General features: G+C 35.3%; 1 protein-coding gene, 1 long non-coding RNA gene and 1 pseudogene across 2 annotated transcripts; 2 read left to right on the top strand and 1 right to left on the bottom strand.

Moving 5' to 3' along the window:
* Nucleotides 1-411: 411 nt before the first annotated feature.
* Nucleotides 412-10,605, bottom strand: LOC113115921 (potassium voltage-gated channel subfamily V member 1). The gene is made up of 3 exons (XM_026283653.1): nucleotides 9,997-10,605; nucleotides 7,131-8,099; nucleotides 412-2,693 (listed from the first exon to the last, which is right to left on the bottom strand). Exons 2-3 carry the CDS (start codon nucleotides 8,074-8,076, stop codon nucleotides 2,182-2,184), a joined length of 1,458 nt encoding a protein of 485 aa, XP_026139438.1. The 5' UTR covers nucleotides 8,077-8,099; nucleotides 9,997-10,605; the 3' UTR covers nucleotides 412-2,181.
* A 1,413-nt stretch (nucleotides 10,606-12,018) lies between these two features.
* LOC113115919 (protein DEK-like) lies at nucleotides 12,019-23,418 on the top strand (annotated as a pseudogene).
* Nucleotides 23,419-24,500: 1,082 nt separating this feature from the next.
* Nucleotides 24,501-27,343, top strand: LOC113115920 (uncharacterized). Its single transcript, XR_003293957.1, has 3 exons — nucleotides 24,501-24,740; nucleotides 25,426-25,503; nucleotides 26,594-27,343. It is a non-coding gene; the product is annotated as an uncharacterized LOC113115920 (long non-coding RNA).
* The last annotated feature ends 438 nt before the right edge of the window (nucleotides 27,344-27,781 follow it).

Here is a 27,781-nt window from a genome sequence, read left to right as displayed (position 1 = left end):
TATTCTTTTTCATTTGGAAAGTTTTCAAAAGGCACAAGAGATAGAAATAGCACAAATCCATCATATCTCCAGGATGTGGATTTAGCATTCAAGTTGGATTCAGTGGATTTATTAGGATAGCATGCCTGGTGATGTCTTTTTCACAGACATGATGGCTTTTCGTTGATTGATTATTTTCAAAAAAATGTTACATGAACAATGTTCTTCTTTATTGAAAGTCTATGTGATATATATATATATATATATATATATATATATATATATATATATATATATATATATATATATATATATATATATATATATATATATATATATATATATATATATATATAAAATGTTTTTTTTTTGCCAATTGGACCAAAAATATTTTAGAAAATAATATATCATTAATCTCTCTAGCACAAAGAATACAGAATTAGTTACCTTGAAATCATAAATTAATCTGGGGATCTATTTGAAAGCTGATTTCTTCTGTTTTCTTAAGAAGAATTTCACTGAAATTTAGATGAAAGGCTTTAAAGGCTTGTTATCAATTGACATGTCATATCTTGTCATATAATAACATGTTCATGCACTAAATCATTGCTACTGTTTAGCCATGGCCAATCTCTCTAAGATTTTAAGCTCTGAATGTGTAGCTGAAACTGTTTCAGAGCAATGTGTCAAATAAGCCATGCGTCTTTGAGCAGACCTGTTGGTCTTACAAGGTCATCGTAATCTTCCAGCCATTTGTGGTTTTTTAAAAGGATCAACAAGTCGCAGGGAATATGCACAGGAAAAAGTGTTGGTCTGATGTAAATGCTGCAGCCCTTAAAAATACAACCTAAACGGGAAAATTCAGACATAGATTTTATTACTTGTCTTTAAATGGAACAGTAAAAACTTATATTACAAATAATCAGTGAGTTGCATAAAGATGAACAGAACAGGCATGTAGCAATTTTGAAAAATCATTTTTACGTTAAAATACCTCTCCCAGCTTAATGTGCAGAGACAATTTGTAAGTTGATTCAGTCAAAATGTGAATTGCTCTGGTTCTTTTAAGCAGCATAAAAACACTGATTCAACCAATGGTGCGAGTCTGGGACGGGGTTAAGTGTTGTCCAGCCAATGGCAGTGTTTGGGAAACCTGTTTGAATAAAGTCTTTATTTTTGCAATTCTGTTTTGTGCCACTAGTCGTGAAGAAATCACACACTTCACCTTAAAAGGATTTGTAAGATATTTTATCTCAAACATGTTGATAAAAAAATATATATAATAACAATTTAGTTTTTTTTTTTTTATATAATTTATAATAACAGTTGTAGTACTTTTTAAGAACATTTTTCCACTCTGTTAAATGGTCTGTTTTTGCTGCTGCTGTCTTTTAAAGTTGGTATTAATGGAAAATCTGTTTTCTAATTGCATTTTATTGATCTTATTGGGAACCATTAATTAATATATATATATATATATGTGTGTGTTATTTTTTGACCTCGTAATCTTTAATCAAAAAGTCATGTCATGTCATACTGCTGGCAACCACAGTTTTGGTTCCCAATGACTCGGATTGTGTTTTTTGTCCATGCAATGAAAGTCAATAGGAACCAAAATTTGTTTGGCCACCAACGTTCTTCACCAATGTTCCACAGAAGAAAGAAATTCATAAAGGTTTGGAACAACATGAGAGTGAATACATTTTTGGGTGAACGATACCTTTAAATCATGCCTCTTACAATTGACTGCATGTTTGCATGTACAACTGCCTCTATCCAATCAACAACTGAACCAAGTTCCCAATGGATGTACATCACAGTATGAAAGAAAAGATCTGTTGCTACTTCCATTATATCGCAACATTAAGAAATGCCCCATTTGCATGTGAAACGAGCAGCAGTTTGCACTCATTTCAAATACAGTTTTACCACTTCAGTCACTTTGCAAAGCTGCATTAGATTGTTACAGGATTGCAAAGTAAGGTTTGTGACATCAGAAACATGACAGTTGTTTTTGCAGTATGATTTAAATCAATTATTTTGAGGCAAGTTACAGTATGTTTTCCTAATGCAATAAACTCTATAAAGATAAAGCAAATTTTGATTCCTCATGATATGAGGCCTTGTGAAGGATTTGTGGTCCTTAAAAGACCTCTTTCGCTCACTTGTTCTTTATCTGTCCAGTAGCTTGCAGGCCTACTGTTACCACCAGAGATCTCCTGCACTGCTGCGTGTGCTGGCTCGCTCTCGCCCCTGCAACCGCAGCATCTCCAGCACGCTTCTGGCGTAGGCGTCCCGCAGGTTTACTCCTATCGCCGACATATCTGAGGCCGAGCTGCGCGTCAGTCGCTTCAGTGCCTCCCCATGTCGCAGTGCAGCTTCTTTCATTTTAAGCGTGAAGTAGCAGGCAGAGAACCGATCGTTGATGATGGCGATAGGCAGTGCGAGAATCAGAATGCCAGATAGGATGCAGATGAAGGCCATCACCTTTCCTAGCACCGTGTCCGGACGGATGTCTCCGTACCCTACCGTGGTCATGGATGTGGTGGCCCACCACCAGGCGCTGGGCACGTTTGTGAAGGTGGTCTCTGGCATGTCATGTTCAATGGCGTATTCCACTGTGGCGAAGATGGAAATGCCCACAGAAAGGAACAGCATCAGAAGGCCAACTTCCTCGTAGCATTGGGCGATCGTAATTCCCAAAGACTTGAGACCTGGAACACACAATGAGGAGATAAAGTTCCTTAATCTAAAGGCTAATGTTTGTTAAACTCGTCAGTGAGAAGAAATGAAGTCAAACAGTATATACATGTTTTGGAACAGCTGTTCAGAAAAAAACATACCAAAAAAATAATTAGTGGCACGTTAATATTTGTTGCATTTTTAACAGATGTACTGGGATAGTACACCCAAAAACAAAAATTCTGTCATAATTTACTCACCCTCAAGTTGTTCCAAACCTCTATGACTGACTAAGTTCTGATGAACACATAAGAAGATATTTTGAACAATGCCCGTAATCAAATAGTTTTGGTACCCAAAGACTTCCATTTTATTTTTGTCCACAAGTCAATGGGAAACAAGTTACCAACATTCTTTAAATGTGTATTCTTTTGTGTTCCATAGAAGAAAAGAATTGTCAGTCAATTACAGAATACTCAGATTAAATCATAAATTGAGCTGTAAATAATTGCAAAATTAATTAAATAATTTAATAGACATTGTAAAAGTGACTTTGAAACTCAATAAAGTGGCTGTTTTATTTGCATCTCAGGTGAATGATTTGTTTATACTCTTTAATTTAAAAAAATATATTATTTAAAAAATATATATATTTTAATATTCAAATGCACTAAATAAATTTGGGTAACACTTTAGAATAAGGTTCCATTAGTTAATGTTAGTTAATGTATTAATTAACATGAACAAACAATGAATAATACATTTATTAATGTATTTATTCATATTCGTTAATGTTAGTTAATGAAAATACAGTTATTCATTGTTAGTTCATGGTAATTCACAGTGCATTAACTAATGTTAACAAGCACAATGATTTGATTTAAATCACACTTTGATTTAAATAATGCATTAGTAAATGTTGAAATTAACATGAACTAAGACTTATAAATGCTGTAGAAGGATTGTTCTTGCTTAATTCATGTTAACGAAAGTAGTTAACTAACATTAACTAATGGAACCTTATTCTAAAGTGTTACCTAAATTTGTTAAATTAACAGCCCTAATTTGAAAATTATTACTGCATGCCAAGAGGATAGAGACTAATAAAACTAATTAACCTAATTATGTAATTACTTTTAAACTTGAAACACTAGTATACAAAAGGAGAGGCCTTTCAAATAATTAGGAAAGGAAAAACATTATGGCACTTTCGGCTAATTTATGCCAGCATTCCCCAATGCACTGAACTCTGTGTAACAAAGACTCAAGCTACAGGAGTTATATGTTAATCTGTTGTTGTTGTTTTTTGTTTTTGTTCTTTTTTTATATGATGCTCAAATGATTTAATATTTGACCTCTTTTGCCACTGACCAATTGAAGTGTAGCCAATGATTACTGGACAATTTGCATGGCAAATCATGACTAACATGAGATATTGTTGACAGAATTTGAATCACAGACCACATGGTTTTATTTTGTCTGTAGCATGTTCTACACAGAACATGAACTTCTCTTAGTGATGGATGAAATTGTGTTGATTTCCATATGCAAACAAGTTAAAACTTTACAGGATGGCTATAGATATCTTTTATGGAAATACTACTTAATGTAGACTCAAAAGTCAGTAGTGCCCTTTTTTCAAGTAACCGTGCTCAAGTGTTGTTCTTGTTTTCAGAGAGCCTTTTGAATGCATGTTTTACATTCTCTAAGCTTATAAAGGTTAGATCCCATATAGCAACTAAATGTCTTTCTTAGTACATATAGAAAAACCTCTAAATTTGCATCTGCCAGTGTTTGACTCTTACAGCAAAATATAAGTCGAGACGTATAACAGTAATCAAATCATCTTGGAGATTCTAGCCTTTAAATATAGACACCTGAGAACAGCTGCTACACTTTCACACACCAAAATGGCACGGCTTCCTGAGAAATGCTTTATTTATTCTTTTTTTAGCTGCCTTGCTGAATACATTTGCAGAAAGAACATAAATTCGACATCTAGCCTACTTATTGTGCATATCAAAGCATGTCCTTTTATTTTTAGTAGCAGAAACACGCTGATTTTTAATGCCCCTTGACCTACGTCTGAGGTGTTGGAGTCAACATGAATGGCTTCTATTTTGAGAAAATGAAAATGCACTGGGTACCAATCAAAAGATTGATATCGAATTAGTTTTTTCATTTATTTTCATTCTCATCTTGACTAACGTGTCATATTTGTCTGAAGATGGCTCATATTTGATGTTTACGACTATGGGGACTGTCTGCCTGAGTCTGATTTTCATTTGGTTTGTGTCTTCTGATCAGATTAGGTACTACTGAGAATAAACACCTTCAGAGGGGCCGAGAGAACACTGTAGACGAGAGGGACCCCATTATTAAAATGTGACGGATATGAAAATTCCCTCGTGGATTATCTGTCAGTGTTTACTTCAGATATTTATCCTGAGAACAGAACCTACATTGTCTGCTTAGAAATGTGTTAAATCTAAATTGAATGAGAGCGAGACCCTGTGAAAATTCAGTCTAGCCACAAAATAAAATCAAATACGGCTTTATCTCCTTTAAAAAGAACTTTTGGAATGATTTCCCATCCAAAGGATTAATAATCAAACTCTGTTTTTCCTTATTTTACATTTTCACATTGAGATTGGCATTTGAAGCCCCAGTCCCGCCAAATTCCCCAACCGTACCCTCCTCTTTTTAGCTCTTGCATATAATGTTGTTTAATTATTCATGACTTCGTGGCAGCATCTTAGAAAGAGTTTTTTTTCCTTCCACAAAAATGCAAGATCAAAGCCACAAGTCTGTGCTCAGTAACTGTTTGTGTGTCTAAGGATCTTCCACTAAGTCTCCCTGGGATACTGTCAAAATATGAATGGATTAATACATTTACTCACTCTCCCAAAATAGACTTGCATCTTCATGAATTATTTCATTCTCCAGGTTTAGAGTCCATCAGGAGAGAGTGTTAAAATGCCCAAATGTTCTGGTGGACTGCTGAACAGTGTGCTGTGTATTCTACTTGATTTTATGGTTTAGCCTACAGTGTAGTCCATTCATGCTCGAAAACCCTCAAATGTGGCCGAATTAAAACAATTCTGCAAAGAAGAGTGGGCTAAAATTCCTCCATAGCGATGTGAGAGACTCATTGCCAGTTATCGCAAATGCTTGATTGCAGTTGTTGCTGCCAAAATGTGGCACAACCAGTTATTAACTTTAGGGGGCAATTACTTTTTCCCATATACAGGGTCAGACAAGTTTGGACAGGTTTTTTCCCTTAATAAATCATTATTTCAAATTTGCATTTTGTATTTACTTAGGTAACTTTGTGTAATATTAAAATTTGTTTGATGGTCTGAATTATTCAAATATGACAATTATGCAAAAAAACAAACAAACAAACAAAACAAAAAAAACAGGAAGGCACGGCATATGATTTTATATGCAGAGCTTCAATGCAATTTCTTCATCTTCATTAATACATAAATACGCATAAATAAATGTATTATGTTTAATACAGGTTTCGACATTGATTTTACTGATTTTCTTTTTCCATTTTGCCTTTTTTTAGTTGAATGTAGTGGAATCCTTGCTTGAATTTGCTAAAATTCTATGATTATACTGCTTCATGTGACAAATAGACTAAAATGTACCGTACTGTAAATGTCAGTCTCTGTATTCAGGCTTACGTATTTGTTTTGTGAGTACCAATGGCAAATATGGTGCACTTGATACACTATTTAGGTTTAGGTTTAAATATGTGCAACTTGCAACAAGTGCATGTGTGAATGAAAGACAGACTTCCAGTAAATTACTTCATTTTCAATTTGTTCCTTATGCAGCATTTGTGTTTGTATATTTTCTGCCTGAATTCACTTAAAAAAACTCCACTATGGTTCAAAAGTTTAGGGTCAGCAAGATTTTTTTATTATTATTGCTTGTTTCAGCAAGGATGCATTAAATTGATCAGTAAATATTTATAATGTCCCAAACGATTTCTATTTGAAATAAAATCTTTAAAAGCTTCTATTCATTAATGAATCATGAAATAAAAAAAATTATCATGCTATCCACAAAATATTATTATTTATTCATTTTCAAACAAATATTGCATATTGATGATAATAGTAATGATACATTTTTTCCTGAACACCAAATCAGCATATTACATATGACATTGAATACTGTAAATGAGAGTAATGGCTGATGAAAATTCAGCTTTGCCATCACAGAAAAAAAAAAAAAAACATTTTAAAATATATATAAAAAGAAAACAGATTCTTTTAAATTGTAAAAATATTTTGCAATATTACCGTTTTTACAGTATGTCTGATCAAATAAATGCAGCCTTGGTGAACGTAAGAGACTTCTTTCAAAAAGATTAAGAAAGCTCCCCAAACTTTTTTTAACCAGTAATGTATGATTATATGCTAAGATGATTTGATAAGTTTCAATAGGTATGTCACCTGTGGAGTGCCGGCCAAGTTTGAGCATCCTGAGAAACCTCATAAGCCGCAGCACCTGAACTACACGTCCAACGTTCTCCAGCTCCGTAGATCCTCCATGCAGGCTCTCCACAGCCAGAGTCACATAGAAGGGCAGAATAGCCAGCAGGTCAATGATATTCACCACACTCCTGCTGAATCTACACTTATCTCTAACACACATGAACCTGAGCACCAGCTCACCGGTGAACCAAATGATACAAATGTACTCAAGAGTGTCCAAAATGATGGGTGCGCCAAGTATAGTGAAGTCCAGAGAAATCAGAGCCATGTTCATGATGGACACCACCACAAAGAACATGGATAGCGTCCCAAACGTCTTGGCCGCCTTAGAGGAGTCCGGCTTCTCCATAAGGTCCCATAGACGCTGCCGTAAGTCGTGGCACAAAGCACCAGTGAAGTCCTCCTCCTCATTGTCCATTATATCAGCATCCTTACGAATATCCAGTGACTCCTTCATCTCTTTCCTACGGTAGTACTTGTCCCTGCAACAGCTGTCTATGCGGAGCTCATCGATGCCCCAGTACTCGATCTCCTGAAGGAACGAGATCACACACAGCTCCTCTCGCACATGTAAGTGACCGGTCTTGTAGAAGTTCATGATGTACTGAAAGGTCTGCGAGTTGCGGTCAAAGAAGAACTCGTTCTCCAAGAAATCTGCATCATCGCACAGATCTAAAGCAGAGTCTCGATTGGAGAGTGCCAGCTTTCCCAGGCGCGTTTCTGGGTGAGAGGCCAGCAGTTCCTGAGAAAGGATGTAACGGCTGCCTCCGACATTTATAATGAAGAAGTCCAGCGGATCGTCGCTCGGTAACGCGGGCTCGCTGAAGAACACACTAGAGTCCAAGGACAGCAGCGATGCCTTGTCCTCGTAGAACTCTGCCGGAATTGATGAATCTGTGATCATGGTGTTCTGGGTAACGGTGAGCACTGAGAGACCCAGTGAAAGAAAGTGCATTAGTATGACGGACTGGAAAGAGCAGTATCAATAATAATGAGGATTTGGCTTCTGGTCTAAATTTAGAATGAAACTGACAGATATTTTAGCTTTTCATATTTGAATCGTCTTTCTTGACTCTGGGCGAGCAAAACTGAGTATCATGTTTTACACTGTTCTTACTTCACCATGGTTTGGTAAATATTCTTTAGTCAGGTTTTGAGATTCAACACTGTACATTTGTGAACCACTGGTTTATGGGGATAACAATAATGCACAAAATATATCTGGTTATATTAAAAAGTTAAATCAGATTGAATAATAAAGTCATCATTCACCCTTGTCTGTTTCCAAACCTGTATGTCTTATTCAGATATTCAGAAATATTAACGTACAGGTACATCCCTTTGAAGGACAGTGGGGTTCACTTTTATTTTGACAAAAATGGTTGAAAATTCTTCAAAATATATTATATTGTGTTCCACAGAAGAAAGAAAGCCATACAGGTTTGGAAGGACATTGTGAGTAAATGATGACATAATTTTCATTTTTTGGTGAACTACATCTTCAAGTCTTCAGAAACATGCAACAAAAAAAATAATAGTCTCTGCATCACTCCAGTTAATGGTTTTTTTTTTCAGATCCTGGAACTTTCAGCTTTGCAAGTTTGCAAGTGTGTTTATCTAGCATCATATCACACGACTTCATCTGCCTTACTTTTCCAACATATGCATTTTAATTAATATAAAAAGTCAGTTTGGATAGTCTGTGTATAAAATTATATGCTAAGTGTTATACCAACCTATTGAAAGCTCTGTGTATTGAATGAGCAAATTCCCTTAATGAAAATGTTTTTTTTGTTAGTTTTTTTTTTTCACTTTTATGGCATCACTGGCAGACATCAGACACGGTGGGAGGGAGAAGAAGCCTTTGGCAGTGTCCTACTTTTTCAAAGCTGCGTTGAGATTTAAATATTTTAGCTGGCCTGTCTAATTAATTGAACTAATGGTACTATTCTTGTGATCATTAATTCTCTTTGGTAAGCTCCTCTATAATATTGTCAAGATGGTCATTTTAAACCCTGCATTTTATAACAAGATCCCATGGGATGTCACTAAAGAGATCTGAACACAATCTGAGAACAATACCTTTCAGTGGAGATTTTATTTTCGAGCAGTTTTATTTTTATTCACTAAAGCAACCCACTGTCACTGTACTCTAAAAGTGAATAAAAGCACTGCTGTTTATACCTCATCTGATCCTTAAAAATACTTTCATTAGTGTAACCCAAAATACTCAGCCAGTCCAGTCACATTAAATTATATTTCTGACTTAAAACAATCAATCTAGATGTTCCCATATTACGTACGTTAGGATTTTTAATTAACTTAGATTTAAGTGCTTGTTTTACTTACATGCTGACAACATAAAAACATTAAGATTGCAGTGGAAAAGAAAGGATTGTCTTTGATTGCCAAAAAAAAGAGGAAAGCATAGAAGTACAAGCAGTCTTTATCTTAGCATTCTGAAAATAAAAACGTCCAAACTACTAAAATAATACTGACATACTTTTATTTATAAGCAAAATCTAGTTCAATGTTAAACGTATTCATTAGGGAACAAAAAGAAGATGTTTGGATCCAGAGAAGTGACAACAATAAATTTATATTTTATGAAATTCAAATAATGCAAATCTCTCAATCGAATCATGCCTCTGCAAATTCATGATGTCTAGAAGATTCTAAATTAATATTCATATGAAATAAATTAATATTTTTAAAAGCTGTATTTAAATAATTCACAAATTAATGTATAGTTTTATATACCAAACAAATATCTAAAAAAAAAAAAAAAAAAAATACAGAAATAACAGTAACTGTGGACACCCACCTTCAGTCTATAAGCCTACACTGAAAGCTTGTGCGCTTGTGTGAGGTGAGCTGGATCCATCTGTGTCTTTACTCTGTTCCCACTTCAAAAGATGCTGCTCCTCTGTCGATAAACTGAAGTACATAATGCAAACCGAATGTTCCAAAATGCTGACAGTGAAGAACCGATGCAGCTCAAGGTTTCACGGGTTCACCAGAGTTCGGAACAGTTCTGAAGCGCGCTCGCTCGTGCACCTTTCACAAGCTTTTTAACGCGCTGGAGAGAGTGCGAGCTATCAACCAATCAGGAGACATTTTCAGGCTGCTAGGCAACAAACTCCAGACACTTAATACAACCAGTAAAAAAATTAGACGCGTTGTAATCGTCTGGAAAAATCAAAGCCTTCGCTGTCACGAGATCTACGCTTGGATGCGCGCGCAGCACGTAGAAAGCAACTGTGCTTTGTTCCTCGTGGGTGGGTCAACTTTGCTCTTAAACCTACGCTTGATTCAAATAACTTTTCCCACACATTTCAAAACAAAGTACATGGTTTGGTAGTATGAACAGGGTGGACACAGGACATGCAGCTTCGAGTTGCTTTACAAACTCAGATTTAGATCATTAGACCTGACAAACAGCGTCCCGTGAGGTGGATATGTGGAGAAGCAGGTTATAAAGGTTTGGCAGTCCCTGCTTTTAGGAAACCTAAAATGAAGAAGCACATGACAGAACACTTCTTTAGCACATCAGGTGTATTTATTTGACTGTTTTTTATGTTATATGATATACCGGATATATGAATAATAACAGCAATATGGAATTAAATGTACAATCTATTCACTTTGATTAGAGAATTGCTGATCTTACTGCAGACATGTATGTTGTATAACTACATAATTGTATAACTGATGTTGCTTTAATGAATGAATGAGTAATTACTGAATCAGCAGTTGAGATGGATCACAAATGTGTGGTTGGACTGTGATCAGAATAGCAATAACTATAATGTGTGCACATATTTCCTCTACACATTAGTTGTGATCTTTGACATGTTTTTTCTTGATTCATTATTTGGTCTGACTTCCTAAAGTTAGAACATTTCTATTGGATTAATTACTGATTTTATGATGATAACCACTTGCTGAATGTAACTTGCAGAGTGATTGTTTGACAAATATTAAAGACACATAGTGTGTAGAAGCTAGTAGTGTACGCTTTTGGAAGTGTTATTCCACTATTTCTTAGTATGCATGCAGTATAAAGTAGCATGTTGCCCCCTGCTGTTGGAAAAACTATTGCTGCTATAACCAACTGGAAATATTCAGCTGCCTAATATTATGTAAATGACACAATCGCATTTGTTTACAATAAGAGAACAAAATTAAACAAATTAAAAATATTTTATGATATTTAATTTCGTGGCACTAGGTATGAATCTTGTTAGATGTTCTAAATGAAACATGAAACATTAATTATGACGTGGTGGCCCTGGCCCCACAAATATATGGACATTTAAGTAATTGAATGCCACATATATCACTTTGTATTAGAATAGGCAAACAGAAGAAAAAAAATCAAATGGCATCTAGACATGGACTAAAATTAGCTAAAGAACAATCTGGATATAACAAACAAACAGACACACACACACACACACACACACAAATAAATACATACATAAATACCACATACACACACGTGAAAAATGTAAATGAATAAACGATAAAGGCTACATTTATTTACATTAAACCTATCATTTTAATGTCACACGCCAAGCTCATAACTGACTGACCCTCATGGTCCATACTTGAATATTATTATTCTCTGGACAATGTTATTTACAGGCAACGGTCACCATTTACTTTAACTGGACCTGTTCTTCATACAGCAAACGTGAATGCTGACAATAGTGAGTGAGTTTGTAATTCTTAAATCCTAACATCTCCACAGTATAAATAAAGTCTTACTAATTCGACACAACATGGGGTGAGTAAATAAGTATTATCTGTAAAACTTATTATCATTTTAATACGTTTTTGTATCTGTGTGGTCACGTGACAGCCCGCCCTCTCTCTTCAAACGCCATGTTTACTGCGCGCGCGCGCACATCAACAGCGGCAGCAAAACTAACGTACAGTGAGTATGTCTATATGTATTAAAAGTATGAGCACATTGAGGCTTTACAATCTGTAAGATCTTCTCTAAATTGTATATTTACGTATACGAAAGCAGGACTTGCCAATATTTGTTGCAAAAGGAAATTTAATTGTGTTTTTTGAGCAAGTAGGCGGGACGAATATGCTAGTCTGCTGTGCTATCAGTCCCGCGCCGCCTAAAAGCTTTCAGTCGCTAGCTTATGTCTAAGTAAAAGTTTATATTTCTCTCACATTTGATTATGTCATTTGCGTTTTCCACCGTTTTCACATAGTTTACTTCTACTTTAACATACTTTCGTAGCCTGTTAGTACGCAGAAGTTTTGTGTCTGGGGCATATTCAACTGGGATGCAAACGCGCCAAATTCGTTCTAGAGCAAGAGCGCACTGTTTATAATGTGATTACTAGAGGCGATGAATAGAGCTGTTGTGTATGTCTATGGAAATTATATAAGTAATACACCTCTACTAGTATAGTACAGTATTCTGTTGAATTCGACTATTATAACACCACGACGTGTCTTTTTATCCATTTAATTTAGGGTGAAACTGAGAAATTACAATCATGAGTGAAGAAATGGATGCAGTCAAGACAGAGAATCTTCCTTTGGATGAAAATTCAATGAAAAAAGGAAAGGAGGATGACAAGAAGAAGAAAAAGAAGAGTCCATCTGATGATACAGAGGAGGATGAATCAGAAGAACTGAAACATAAAAGCAGGTCTAAACCCAAATTGTGTAAGTAATAGTTTATGTGAATTAAATGCAAAAGCTTTTATTTCAAGAAATGGTGTTTATGATGAGAAATGTCATTATACTTTAAGTATTGTTTCTTTGTATAGAGTTTATATATATATATATATATATATATATATATATATATATTAGGGCTGGGCGATATGGAGCAAAAAATATATCTCGATATATTTTGCTATATCTCGATATACGATATATATCTCGATATCTTTACAGGAAAAATAACCCCCAAAAAACTACTGCAAAAACAAATATGGCAAATATTACATGTTAAGGGGCCTATGAAACATTTTATTTTTTTCTTCACCATATGTTTTATTGTTACCTAATTCTGTGTGCATAAATGCATAAAAACAACTTAATTAGTTAAAAACAATTCTTAAAATAGCCTTATGTGAAATGTTTTTTTCCCTTCAGAAATTATGTGTATTTACATTTTACTGATTATCAAATGAAGGCATAAAACATTCATTTAATTTATCTTTTAATTATTTAAAGGGGATTTACTATTAAAAATAAAACATGGGAGAAATGTTGTGTGATTATTCCTTATAAAATTATGTTCGTTTCATTTTAATAGTAGTAGTAGTGGGCTATCTACATTCTGCTGTACAATAGTAATAGATTTCTGTCAAATACTTTTATTTTGACGGGTTTACCTTTACAGTTCTGTGTATGTGATACCACAGTCTATGATGTGATATGAGCTAGTCTTACTCAAATCAAACGGTCAGATGCTCATGAAGTGACTCTCAGTGCAGTTCTGGAGATGTTCCTCATGTGTTCACGTCTTTATTTAGAGAGAGGAAAGACAATGTAATCAGCGCGAGCGTTATGCGAGCTTCCGTGTTTAATGAATGAAGACGCGCTTCTGCTCCATTCGTTGACACAGACACGCAGAACATGCAGGATTCATATTTAAATAGACTTTTCCGGGTTAATATTTGCAGATATTAGTCCATTTCGCGATTTGATGTAAGTGCATGACCGACTTTTGATTAATTCATTTAAAATTTGACCAATTCCGTGACATTCCGCGTTAAACTGTAAATTCCATTTTTATGACTGGATTCCGCGATTCCGTCCGCGTTTCATTGGGCCCTACAGTAGACATCTGCCTGCCGTTCGCCCTACGCCTTAAAACTGAAGTATCTCCATATAATGGAGCCAGTTGTCTTTTTTTTTTTTTGACTAGTTCTCTACACGCGAGGTGAGGGGGGACAAAAGCAAGGAGGCGGGGGGCGAGCACAGCACAGGGAAGGCAAACAAGCAAAGTGGCGGAAATCAGAATATAAACAATATATCGATATATACGATATGTCAAAATCCATATCGTGTTTAAAAAATATCTCGATATATTTTAAATATCGAGATATCGCCCACCCCTAATATATATATATATATATATATTAGCTTGTGAATTAAATTGTCCTTAGAATCTCCAGTAAAAGTTACAATTCTTGTCCTTTTGTAAGTTATTTTGTGTTATTGTCTTTGCAGTTGAACCTGAAATTCTTGAAGGAAAACGGGAGAAAAAAATCATCCAGAGACTTGATTTGATGAGCAAACCGAAGGAAAAGCCAAAGATTGAGAGCACAGGAACAGGTGCCAAACTGGGAGACATTGTACGGATTAATCACTCCATCGGAAAGCTTAAAGCGCCTCTCCTCAAACCTCTGCATAAGATTGTTTATGATCGCCCGGGAACTGTAAGGATTAGTTTTAGAATTAATTTAACACACTCAAGTAGCCAAACTCGTGTTAATACAGATTATTTGTTAGATTGCAACTTGTATCTGAATAATGCTACTTAATGTTCTTACAGGCATCAACACTGCGGAAAAATCTCAGGCTGTTTAATGGATTTCCTTTTGGGGAAGAAAGTGACCTTTACAACAAAAAAATGGAGAAGGTGAAAAGGTAGTTCATTTAACTTTCAGAAAAGTGTTTTTTTTTTTTTTTTTACTTGAATATGTTTACACATTATTGGAAAGTAAGGCTGCACAATATTGGAAAAAACCAGAGGTGTCAAGTAACGAAGTACAAATACTTCGTTACTGTACTTAAGTAGAAATTTGGGGTATCTATACTTTACTTGAGTAATTATTTTTCAGCCGACTTTTTACTTCTACTCCTTACATTTTCACGCAAGTATCTGTACTTTCTACTCCTTACATTTAAAAAAATAGCTTCGTTACTGCTATTTCATACCGGATTGTTATCGTTCAGAGAGAGAGAAAGAAAAAAACCCTATCCAGATAAATCGCGCCATCAGGATGGAGTGAATTTGATTGTGGTTGGATGAGAAGTATACACATATACCATTCCGACACCCTATTGGTCCATACGCGATCCATCACACCTGCACATGACACAAGTCACATCACACTGCATAGACAGTTTTGGGTTCGTTTATCAAAAAATATATTTCTTAAAAGTAGGTTGGAATCAGTAGTATCCGATCGACTCAGAGTCAGTCCGCTTAAATTTCTAATGAAACCGGCGTCAGTCCGGTCTCCTCCCGTCTTTCAGCGCGCTCTTCAATCCGCCGACCACGGTGGAGCAGCGCGAGCTCAAACAGAGACAGAGGACACAAGGTGTGTGTTTACCGATAGATTGTTAGAATATCTGTATCTGTGAAGTTCTTTGTCATAAATACAGTTTACAAAAGGTCACGATCAGTCGGTTTCTCATCTAGTGTAAAGTTTTCGCTTGTCACCGCTAATCACGAAACAGCTGTTTCCTTACACTTATTTAAATATACTTCATTTAATCATACGTACATACACTGCTGTGCAAAAGTCTTAGGCAGTATTTTCACTTAAAAGAATGGTGTTCGGCCAGTTATTTATATATTTTGCTGTAGAGTGTCACTGTCAGTATAAAATATCAGTTTACATTTCCAAACATTCATTTTGCCATCGTCAAACTGCTTGTGCATTCAAAATCGCACTAGATTATTATTAAAATTAATGGCAAACTACTGTCCTACTGACACATTGCAGCAAAAGATATAAATAACTGGCTTAAAACCCTTTTTTGGGGTGAAAACACTATTCTTTCTTTTCCATAAGACTTTTGCACAGTACTGTATTTTAAAAACGAGATTGTTGCTACTTTATAAAGAATGAGCATACAGTCATTCACAGAACTGATTTAAGACAGTGACAGACAGCACTCATCTTAACTAAATATCAGAGTGAGTGACAGAGATACAGTAGAAACATTATGTGTACTTTTGTATTAAATAATGACCCAGATTGTGAAATACATTTATTAGCCTTAGATTAAGGGAAGCACAACTTGGGAAATGAGAGCATCCAAGGTGAAAGCTATGGATTTATTTTAAATATTTGTAATGTTCTTTAATGTTATCCATAGTTTTTTTTTGTAGTTCTTTTTTTTTTTTTTTTAAGTATCGGTTCAGGCACGTTGAGGCGCCAGTACCATTTTAAAAGTATCGAAAAGGCACTGGACCCTACTTAAAAGTTATTATTTATTTCTCACTACTGGCTCATTTGCCAAATGGGTGCTTTCTCTTCGTCCTCCACAAATTAAGCTACTGTAGGTAGTTGGGTAGTGAGACGTTTTAATAAATTATCGTTTGCAATTAATGACGCAAATTACAATGTTGTGATATCTAGGCTATAGAGCATCACAGTCCCACCCACAGCTGGTGCCGGAACTAAAAATTCAATGCAATTTCTGCATTGACATTTGGGGTACAAGCCATTAAAACGTAACCATACATGGTAGACTTAAAACCAGCTACGGCTGTACTAAGCAACAGTATATGCTCATATAAACGTAAAAAGATCATGGGGGCACTAACCTTGTTTTGATCTAAATGCCTTTTATTCGCTATGTCTTGGCTAAGTACTTCATTACCCACAATCCTGAACAATCCCACAATCCCACAGTGATGCATCTGATTGGTGGAGCTCGTATAACCGTCTGGTTAAACCCCTCGAAGGTCCGTGAAGACTGAAGATCATTAATAAAAAAATAAAATAAAATAAAAACCTGTATTGCGTTTTTGCACGGTAGACTTATCAGTGCAATCATGATCTCCTTGGCTGCCATTGAGAGTTTTGCAGGGAGGTTGGTAACTTTAGTTAGCATTATCGTCCACTTTAGCTAGGCTACTGTAGCCTCCATATGAAATGAGTCATATCAAGCATTTTATAATGCCACTGTCAAAACAATATTTAGCCTAGACATACCTTTTTGTGCATTTACTGAACATTTGTGTAATGGCAACGACATGTGTTGACAACTGAGCAGTGATTGCAGTCAGATACAAAGCACTGCACCATTGCTGACGTTATCGTTAACCACTTTCACACACGCACACAATATAAAATACACGATGATAAAATAAAAATCAATACACAATACATATATAAAACACTATTTATTTACACGATTAATACTGAAAGAACTGCTATTACTGCACATTCACTATATAAAATAAAATTCACTGGAGGAAAAAGTTCGCGCGAGCGGCCGTCATCAGATTTGGATGTCGCTAAAAAGGCTCGTTGCCTCGTTCGCAGTTGTGGCTTCAGTCGAATTCAATGGGGCGCGGTGGTTTATGGGATGAGTAGTTCCTGCGCTCGAAATGAAAATATGTACACAGTCTTGTACCTTTGACTTTTTTTGGATTTTGTCTTAATTTTTTCACTTGAAATGATATGTTATATGCTTATGAGTTCAGCCGTAGCTGGTTATCCTCACACATGCTCTAAAACTCTTTATATACGGATTTTTCCGAAAGTGAATGGGAGAAATGAATGGGAAATTTACTTCCGCCACCAAGGCTCTCTCGGGCTGTGGGTGGGACTGTGAAGCTCTATATCAACTTTGTAACTCGTTACCCTCCGAACACTGGACATAGCAGACGTATGTACCGAATACAAAAAGCTATCAATCAAGAAGGTATCAGGATTATGAGTTATTTTTCATTTTTAGTTTTTGAATAATCACTTAGATTAATCATTCATTTTGACAGCACTATAATGTTTATTGTAAATAGTCAACCACACAAGAGTAATTGTTTCTTAGCCTGCACCAATGTTCTTGTCCATTGCCCTCACAGAGTCCTGCAGCTAAGCTTGGATGTACTTTTACATTCCATTCAAGGTTATTGATGACATGCCTCTGAAGTTTGACTTTTTGCACCATAACAATACTTATTGGCAACTAGTCATCATATCTCTAGCTCTTTAATGTATTTGCATTGTACTAAAATGAGTTCATTTTCAATGGCCATATATGTGGCTGAAACAGGTAGCCTAGTGCCTCCCAAATTTTTCAACATGAACATTTTAATATAACATTATAGTCATTATGGCCTTTAGAAAAATTTTTTTTTGAGGCGGTGGGGTAGTACACAATAGACCCCTGTGGCACGGCCCAAGCTTTTGTTCTTAATGGCATTTTTTTTCCTTACATTACTTTTACTTTTATACTTTAAGTAGTTTTTTAAACCAGTACTTTTACACTTTTACTTGAGTAAAAAGCTTGAGTTGATACTTCAACTTCTACAAAAGTCTTTTTAAACCCTAGTATCTATACTTCTACTTGAGTAATGAATGCCAATACTTTTGACACCACTGGAAAAAACTCACAAAAGCTTAAATAGCGATATTATGTTTTTATATAATACGATATGAAAAAAATTGCAAGGTAACTTGAATAGCTTGGGGGGGGGGGGTGATTGAGTAATGATTGGGGTGATTTTGTAGGTTTACATTTTTCAGGTAAGTCTAACAGTATTCAGGTACAGAAATTGAATAATCAAATGTAAAAAAACACTGCAAAGTCTTCACTGTATAAATTAAATCTAATAAATCTGCGTTAAAGTTACTGTATTTTCCGGACTATAAGTCGCACTTTTTTCATAAAAAAAAAGCCCTCTCGCTGCTGGAGAAGGTAATGATTTCTCTTGATTATTTTTTAGTTAATTTCTCTTGGTTCATGTCAAATTAATTTTGATAAGTCGCACCTGACTATAAGTCACAGGAACAGCCAAACTATGAAAAAAGTGCGACTTATAGTCCGGAAAATACGGTTTGGTTCTAAATAAATGCGACTTATAGTCCAGTGCGACTTATATGTTTTTTTTTCCCTCATCATGACGTATTTTTGGACTGATGCGACTTATACTCAGGTGCGAATTATAGTCCGAAAAAAACAGTACAACATTTTCTCACACATCCATTTTCTTCCTTCACCTAAGCCATACAAGGATACTTGCAGAGAAATGCATTTTGACATCATTTTGCATGTATGTGTCATTAATAGACATGGAAGTAAATGAAATTTAGAGAAATTCAATTGCTTCTGCTTGGCTCTCACTGTCTGCACTGGACGCGAGTGGCGTGTCATGACAAAATACTATGAGCCCATTATAATCAGTGATGCTGTACACTGGATGTGGTGTGGCATGACAAATCCCCAACCGTAAACTGATGCTGCATTCTATTTATGACGTACTGACACAGAGTTCAAATGATTAGCAAAGGTTGCTTTGTCGCGTCACTGTGTGTACAAAGAAAATTATCTTTGTTTGCAATGTAGATCCTGCCATGTGACTATTGCGGATGCGCACATCACAGTATCGAAGCTGAAACGATATGTGCAGCCCTAGTGGAAAGAGACATGATTATGTGTGCTCTAATAGGTGTCATTGACAGACCCATTTTTGTCCTGTTGTTTAGTCTGTGTCAATTTAACAAGAGGTCCCTGGATAATAATTTATCAAGTCAAATATTTGGTTTAATGTGGGTGTGATGATGAGTCTTTTATTTTCTGTCAGGCTTCACAAGGAACAACTCCGAACCATTTGTCAGACTCTTGATCTGGAGAGATCTGGAACGCAAATTGTTCTTTCAGAGAGGATCATGAAATTTCTTGCACATCCAACCAACTCAGGAAGGGTGAGATTTATTGAGTCTGAACAATAATAACTCGCCTATATGTCACTGTACAGCCAATGTACTACTGGATATTATGGGCAAAATGTCTCATGAGTTTGTCTTTTGCTGTTTACCAATGGCTAATTGTGTGTTTACCATCTACAGCCTATTCTAAAGAAGAAAAAGAAGTCAACCAAAGATGGCAAAAGAGAAAAGTCTTCATCCAAAAGTAAGAAACAACAGAAAAAAGTAGAAAGTGGGAAGTCCAAACCTATTGTCACTGATTCCAGTAGTGATGATGATGACGACGACGACAATGCTGAAGAGCTCAAAGAGAATAGTAAGGACACTGAGAAGTCTATGACAGCAAGTAAAAAAATAAAGACAGTGGAGATGAATCATCTGACAAAGAGGAAGATGATGATGAGGATGATGATGGTGATGATGCTCCTGAAGAGGACAGCGAGAAGGAAGAAGTGTGTGAAATGTTTCTTTTCTTTAATGTGACAAATTTTAATATATTTTCTTAATATTTATGGTTTTACAGTTCAGGCAATATATTGACGACCTTAATATTTTTAAATTGTTTGTGTTTTGCTGCAAATCAACAGAAAACCCCTCAGAAGAAGAAATCTTCAACCACGAAGTCCACAAAGAAATCTGAAAAGTCCGAACAGTCTACATCAGATGAAAGTGACCAAGATGTTCATGATGAAGACAAGAATGCAAAAAAGGTTAGACACAAACACTTGTTTCTGTGCGTGTGAGACGTTAGCGTGATATGGTCATACCAGTGCTGGTTGGTCATATAGATAGAAGCAAGACATCATTCAAAACTGTAAAGCTTTTGCAAAATAAAGAAAACTACTGCCGTCTCGTTTTCCTTTCCGAGAACCGTGGAACGCATCACAATGAACCATAACTTGCTCCTTTTTTCTGTCGTTTTGTTAATCTGTTAATGATTTACGTGAAATATATTTAGTGTATGTGCCTGTATATTCAGCGGTGCACATAAGTTTTTCAGCCTAGTTGTCATATGACATATGAGAACCTAGAGAGTCGGTTTGGTCCTCACTCTGTGGCACATGGTGTGACCCATCAAATATAAATAATATAAAGCAAATTAATAATAATGATAATATTACTTTTCTTTATTTAGTTTATTTATTAAATAAAATAATAAATTAAATTAAAAAAAGTGTCATAATACTATTTTATTTTAAAATTAAGGAGTATTAAATAAAAAAAAGTATAATTATTATTTTAATTTTAATTTCTTTTTAATTTTCAAAATTGAAATCAGCAGTTTTGCATTGTGCTTTGAAAGTGTTATTCTAGATAAATGCTTTCAGTTTGAATGGAAATCTTATAGAGTACAGTTTGTCAATCTAAAGTGGCAATTGTGATTTAACAGCTCAGACGTGCGCTCTGAACTAATTTACACAGCGCATTTCTTATTTTGGTCATGCATGCAAGACCACGTATGTACACCCCTGTATTTATACCTTTTTTGTAAGCCTATAGTTTTATCATGTTTTCTCTATTCACAGAAGCGCTGCAGGTGTGTGTGTGTGTGTGTGTGTGTCTGATCTGTTGAATCCATCTTACACTATCCTCAGATAAACTAACGCCGCTGTATTGGCATTGCAACTTACCTATGAGTTCACAGCAGTGGTCGACCAATTTATCACCAAGGCTTATATATCGGCTATTGTTTGGCATTTTTCAAATATCGCCATATTGCGATAACTTTTTAATGCTCGGTCGATGTGTTTGAGGCGGGACTTTTTATTTTGATGGCACTGACAGTGGCAGCGCCAGAGCGCACACAGCTAAGCTCCCATTCTTCCTCTTGTTTACTTTTGTCATTAGCTGTTCTGTACAGTACGGATAGAAGTCTGTCTAATAATCAGATAGACCGGTTGATCAAAGGAATTAATCATGTATACAAAAAGTATTCTAACAATTGCTTTTATATTATGAAATTGACATGACATTCAGCCAAGTATGGTGACCCATACTCAGAATTCGTGCTCTGCAGAACACACGCACCGTGAACACACACCCGGAGCAGTGGGCAGCCATTTATGCTGTGGCGCACTTGTCATCTAAATTATAAAATTATTTTTAAATTTTTTAAAATTATTATAAAATTATATTTTTATTTTTTTTAATCCATTGTCAAATGATTTAAAATTTCTTAAGTATGATTTAAAATAAAAAAATTATTGGCTATCGGTCCATCGCTTTCCAAGATATTGGCATTGGCTGTCAAAAAACCTGTATCGGGCGACCACTAGTTCACAGCTGAGCGCAGCCGGACATTTCACTCACTAAATGCATCAGCTCACATTTGCCTAGGCTGGAATTCGTGCTTGGTTTACCGCAAATTGCAAATATTAAAGTTTTCATGTCTTGATTTACTTTACTGTATGTATGTGACTACATTTAAACTGACCATTTATTTCAAAACTTTTTTAGACAAAAAAGCCTGCAGCAAAGAGGAAAGCTCCTGCTAAGCCTGTCCCTAAAACCAAGAAAGCTGACAGCAGCAGCAACCGAGGGAAAAAGAAAGCAAACAAGATCATGGGTAATAATGCAGCAAATGCTTCGAGATGCAAGACCGGAAGTTAAAATCTGATAATTGTTGAAAAAAAATTTGTCTGGAGCTACAGGACACAAAATCATTTGGCATTATCTCAAAACTGAAACCATTCACTTTTTGACATGCTGTAATTTTTCTTCCAGATGAAAGTGAAAGCTCTGATGATGATGTGCCGTTGATCAAGATGATTAAAAAACCACCAACTGAAGAACAGTTGAAGGAGGCAATCAAGGATCTGTTGAAAGATGCCAACTTGGAGGAAGTTACAATGAAGCAGATTACCCGACAAGTATGTTATTTCTAAATATTTATGAGGACAAAATGGCTTTTTGAGGGGTTACAGTTCCTGTTTCAGTGCTGTAAATGTGTGAATGTCATTGCATTGATAAAATATTAAACCAAGTTGTGTCTTCAAACAAATGAGACATTTAACTTTATATGATTATTCAGTTTTCTGATCTATTTGAACCAACCAAATTTATTTTTATATCAAGCCGTCAGTTCCTCTTAAGTTCCTGCAGGTGTCCTAGATATAGATATGTTCCCCTAATGTTTGACTTCCTGAAAAATGTCCAGATACTTATTATTTATGAACTTCCTCTTCATTGTAGGTTTATGATAAGTATCCTGACTTTGATCTGACCAGCAGAAAGGAATTCATCAAGGAAACAGTTAAAGGTGTAAGTACCTCCTAAATACTAAACCAATGTCTTATAATCAGTTTGTTGGTTGTCACTTTTATAATGGGTAAATTTCTTGTTTTACAGTTGGTATCCTGAAGTGAAGAAAATGCCTTATTTAAAAGGACAAGGGTGAAGATCGTGTAAAAACTCAATTTTTTGTATAGTTTTTATTTTATATAAGGTTCTTAAATTTCCAGCAAAATCTGCTTTTTTTTTTTTTTGGAAAAAGTATTTTCTAAAATTTACATTTTCACATTTGACAGTAAATGATCTGGTTGGTTTTAGTTGTTGAAATATGCCACATTTCGAAAGCGACCCTTTTTCCCTCTTATTTTAATGGCACATACATAGTCACTATATTGCATTTTGACAGTCATATTTGAATGTCTTGGCTATGTCAGTGTGGCGAGTGGGGCGGGGCCGAGAGGCGTGGGAACGAGGAGTGAGGCCAGGTGTAGTGATTGGAGATGAGCTACACCTGCGCCCCACCCCTCGTTCCCACGCCTCTCGGCCCCGCCCCACTCGCCACAGTCAGTAAGCCCACAAGTTACCAAGTCCTTCAGCTGCATTACTGTTGACATGATGATGGCAAGATATTGTATGCAATATTTAGGAAAATTTGATTGATTTGACTTGTTAGTGCTGAGTTTCGTTTCTGAGGTCCAAAATGCTGGATGAAAAAAAGAAACTAATTTAGAAATGAATGTTTTGGGCCGTTATTGTATTTAAACATAATACATTTGGCAGTGCCAGCTTCCATTTCAGTGTTGCGCTTAACAGAGGAATTTGGGATTTTAATACAAATGTGTAAAGAGCAAAAATAATTGATTTTAACTGAATTTTTGTAAATATGCTTTAAATGTGCATTTATTTCTTCATGTATTTTAATACAAGTCATAAGGAACAAACGTATCTTTAAATCTGAGATTTTACTCATACAGTACCTGCAGTTCAGTGTTCTAGATTAGGTTCTCTGATAAGACATGAGATAAGGTTGATCTGTTGATCTGATCTGATCTGACCTCAGTAGCCACTTTTATCATTTATCATTAGTTGCTCCGTTATAAAATGTCACTAAAACGAAGATATGTTTATTTTGTAATAAATAGATTTTTCATAGAAAATACCCTGTCTGTTTTTTTTTTATTATTGTTTTTTTTTTTAAGGCTAAGCTTCAATGGCCAATTGATGGTGTTGTGCTTCAAAGTTTTTGTAATAGTTAAAACAGTTTAAATATGTCAATATTGGGCAGATTTCTATAGGTAACTTGTAGAGTTCAAACCAGATTTACAATTACATTGCATTTGAAATTACATTTATTGCATTTAAAAATAATTGCATAAAAAGAAAATCATTCCCTGACCGGAAATCGAACCTGGGCCGCGGCGGTGAGAGCGCCGAATCCTACCCGCGCCGCGGCCTTGAATTGTTTAGCTAAACGGCCCTAAACCGTTTCCCATTCATTCTCAATGGTAGTGCTAAACCACTACGGATGTAATATACTGTCGGCCGCTAGCGCTCTCGTGGCGCTCTTCCGGTTTTGGGCACCGCGGGAAGTTTGAATTCGCAGAAGAAGGAGAAGAAGAAAACACACAACAGCGATCGCCTCCGTTGTTAAATTCAACGCATTCTCAAGCGTCTATCAAAGGTAAGATACTTTACGTGATATCAGCTGACGTTTCGTTACCGTTAATGATGAAATCACGTTGGTAAACTTTGCTCGTTTCTAAACGGTTTACTATAGTTCAGCCTAGATAGATTTGTTTGCAAATTATGAATGAACATAGCCATGATTTACGTTTCTGTCTATTGTTTGTCATCATTAACATGTCATCTGTTGATTACAAGTTGAATTATGAATGAAGTAAACATTATTTTCACTTTTGTGATGAGATTACATGTATTCCACAGTTCAAAAATGTTTTCTGACTATGGTTTTACTATAGTAACCATGATTTAGCCATGTTATTTTAGTAGAATCAAAACAATAAATGTACTATTGTTGTTATTGCATTGGCATTATATTTACAGGACAGTCATGAGACTTTAAATGAATATCAGTCTGCCAAGAACAGCAAGATTACTATAGTTTTACAATGAAACTGCATACAGTCTTACAGGATTTAAAAACTTTTATTTGTGAATATCATACAGTCCCAATGCTTACACACACACACAGAGACACACACACACATATATATATATATATATATATAATATTATGTGTATCAATTTAAGTATTATTTATGTGTGTGAGTGTGTTTGTTCGTGTCTGTAATATAGTTATAATTATTCCTTTTTTTAATATTGCTATATTGTTGTTGTTCTTTCAGAGAGCACTGCTTCTTCACTGATTGTGTCTTTGCTGTCATCTTTTCCTGGGACCCGAGCAGATCTTCAGTCAGAGACAGGTGAATATTTAACACATTAACAACAAACACACAAGAGTTCCTGCAGGTTTTAAAGTCTTAAAATGTCTTAATTTACCCTTACACAAATTAATGCCTTAAGAAAGTTTGAAAGGAATGAATCACTTCCTCTGAGTTTTGTCTTGTTTTCCAGTGCAGATATCTTTCAATCAATATGTAATTTATGATGCAAATGTAAAATGAAGTCTTGAAAAATGTAACACTAATTAAATGAGTTTACTAAGGAGCCTCGCACATGACATGCAGGAAAAAATATAAGGCTAAAACGTGTGTATGATTTACTAATTCATTCCCTCAATGTACTAAAACGTGCACACGATTACTATAGCGTTCCCTCGATTTACTATTGCCAGCAAATTAGTAAAGCATGCACACAATTTATTTATTTTTTTCTTGCATGTCATGTGCGGGGCTCCTTAGTTTACACTTAAAACAATAAAAAAATATTTGTCAATGATTTACTAGAACTTTTCTTTGAATTTAGGTGACTTTTTTTCCCCAAATGGCAGATATTACTTCTTGTTATAATCACACAATTCTTTCAAACAAGTCTTTGTATTTCATGTAATTTTGTATCTCCAGTAAATGTATCTTTATTTAATAATATGTATGCATGTTTACTGGAAAACAAGGCAAAAACACTGAGGAAGAACAGCCTGTTTTGCAGCATGATCTGAACGTACAGTAACATATGAAATGTTGTAGTGTCTGGGAGCAGAGGCTTTCAGTGTGTTTCTGTCAAATTAAATTATGAATATCTGTTGGAAGTTGTGTTTTCAAACTCTGAAGTTAATACTACTATCCAGACATTTCCATTTACAGAACATATTTGTGTTTTTCCTCATTTGTTCCTCAAATTTGATTTGCTTGGTTTTAAAAAGGTCTTAACTTCACCTTCATAAACCTGAAGAAACTCTGTTTCCTTACACATTAAACTCAATATTCAGCTTGTTGTAGACCCCACTGGTTCTCTGTCTGTGTCCTCGCTGTCCTCATCTCATGGGTCTCATGTGGAGCCTCACTCTGAATGTTCATGATGCAGAAATTGATCACATGTTTCCCCTCTGTATAGGAGCTACATGTATGTCACCTCTGCATGTGCTGCCGTACCTGACCTGTGAAGACTGCTGACAGGGTGTTTGTACTGGACAACGAACGCTGAGCCTATCGACAACGTGCTTAATAAACACCACAGGAAGACATCCTAACAGCACGCTCCATATGACCACAAAACTACACGTCACATTATGTCAAGCACCTGACCACACTGCTGAACACCAGTTCTTCATTAAACACGACTGCAGAAAAGTAAACACCAGGATGTCATTCCAAGACTTTATGGAAATGGAGCACTTTAGACTGAACTGAAGGACACAAAGAAACGGGACTGCAAAAACACGAAAGGCCTGGAGATGAACGCGTTGTTCACTTGTGCAGATTTTGTGAAATGGAACTTAGCCAGGATCCAAACAGTCCTCACACACACACACACACACACACACACACACACACACACACACACAGGCTATCCTGAAATAAGTTCAAAAAAGTTTTTGAAAAAAAGTAAAGCTAAAGTCTTCTTTATTTACCAACATCAGGGCATTGAGAAAGAGGTGACCTGGAAAGAGTCTAAAGAAAAATATGAGATATTAATTTGCAGCTTATTTAGCAATATTTAACTCATGTATATACTGTATATTTTAATTTTTCAGTGTGAGATTGTAATATCTATTTATATTGTCAGAATTCTTTTTTCTATTTAATTATTTTGGCTTGATCTTAAAAGGTGCTAAAAGCATTTAATAAACACAACTGAAAAATACAAATTGCTTCACGAGTGCTGTTTCCACTTCTTATGACTAATATTTTACAGTGTCTATGGTTTTGAAAACTCTTACTTGATCAGTTATCTTAAGTGTGACTTACATTATTCCATCAATCAATTTTCACTCAGTACTTGAATATTACTCAGTTAAATTAAATTTTCTTCAATTTACATTTGAAAAGTAATTTAATATAACCATTTGTGTTTTTATATAATCATGTAATGTATACTAGCATTATTTTACTGTGTTTATTTTATATAATCCTTTGCTTTGTAATCCAAAAAGGAAAGACATAAATTTCAAAAACTTTGTAGCTGTAAGGTGTTGTTAAATGTTAGATTTTTTTTATTTATTAAAAAGCATAAAGCTGAGTTTAATAATAGTTTAGACCTGTGTGAGTGGGATTCGAACCCCGGTCCAAATGAATGCATGAA

This window comes from Carassius auratus, chromosome 16, assembly GCF_003368295.1.
Source record: "Carassius auratus strain Wakin chromosome 16, ASM336829v1, whole genome shotgun sequence".
Lineage (NCBI taxonomy): Eukaryota > Metazoa > Chordata > Actinopteri > Cypriniformes > Cyprinidae > Carassius > Carassius auratus.
This window is presented reverse-complemented; position numbering and strand designations above follow the sequence as displayed.

Coding starts and splice junctions, on each gene's coding strand:
- LOC113115921 (XM_026283653.1), bottom strand. CDS start 8,076: ATGATCACAGATTCATCAATTCCGGCAGAGTTCTACGAGGACAAGGCA. Junction 2,694..7,130: donor ACTTGGCCGGCACTCCACAG/GTGACATACCTA, acceptor TGTGTGTTCCAG/GTCTCAAGTCTTTGGGAATT.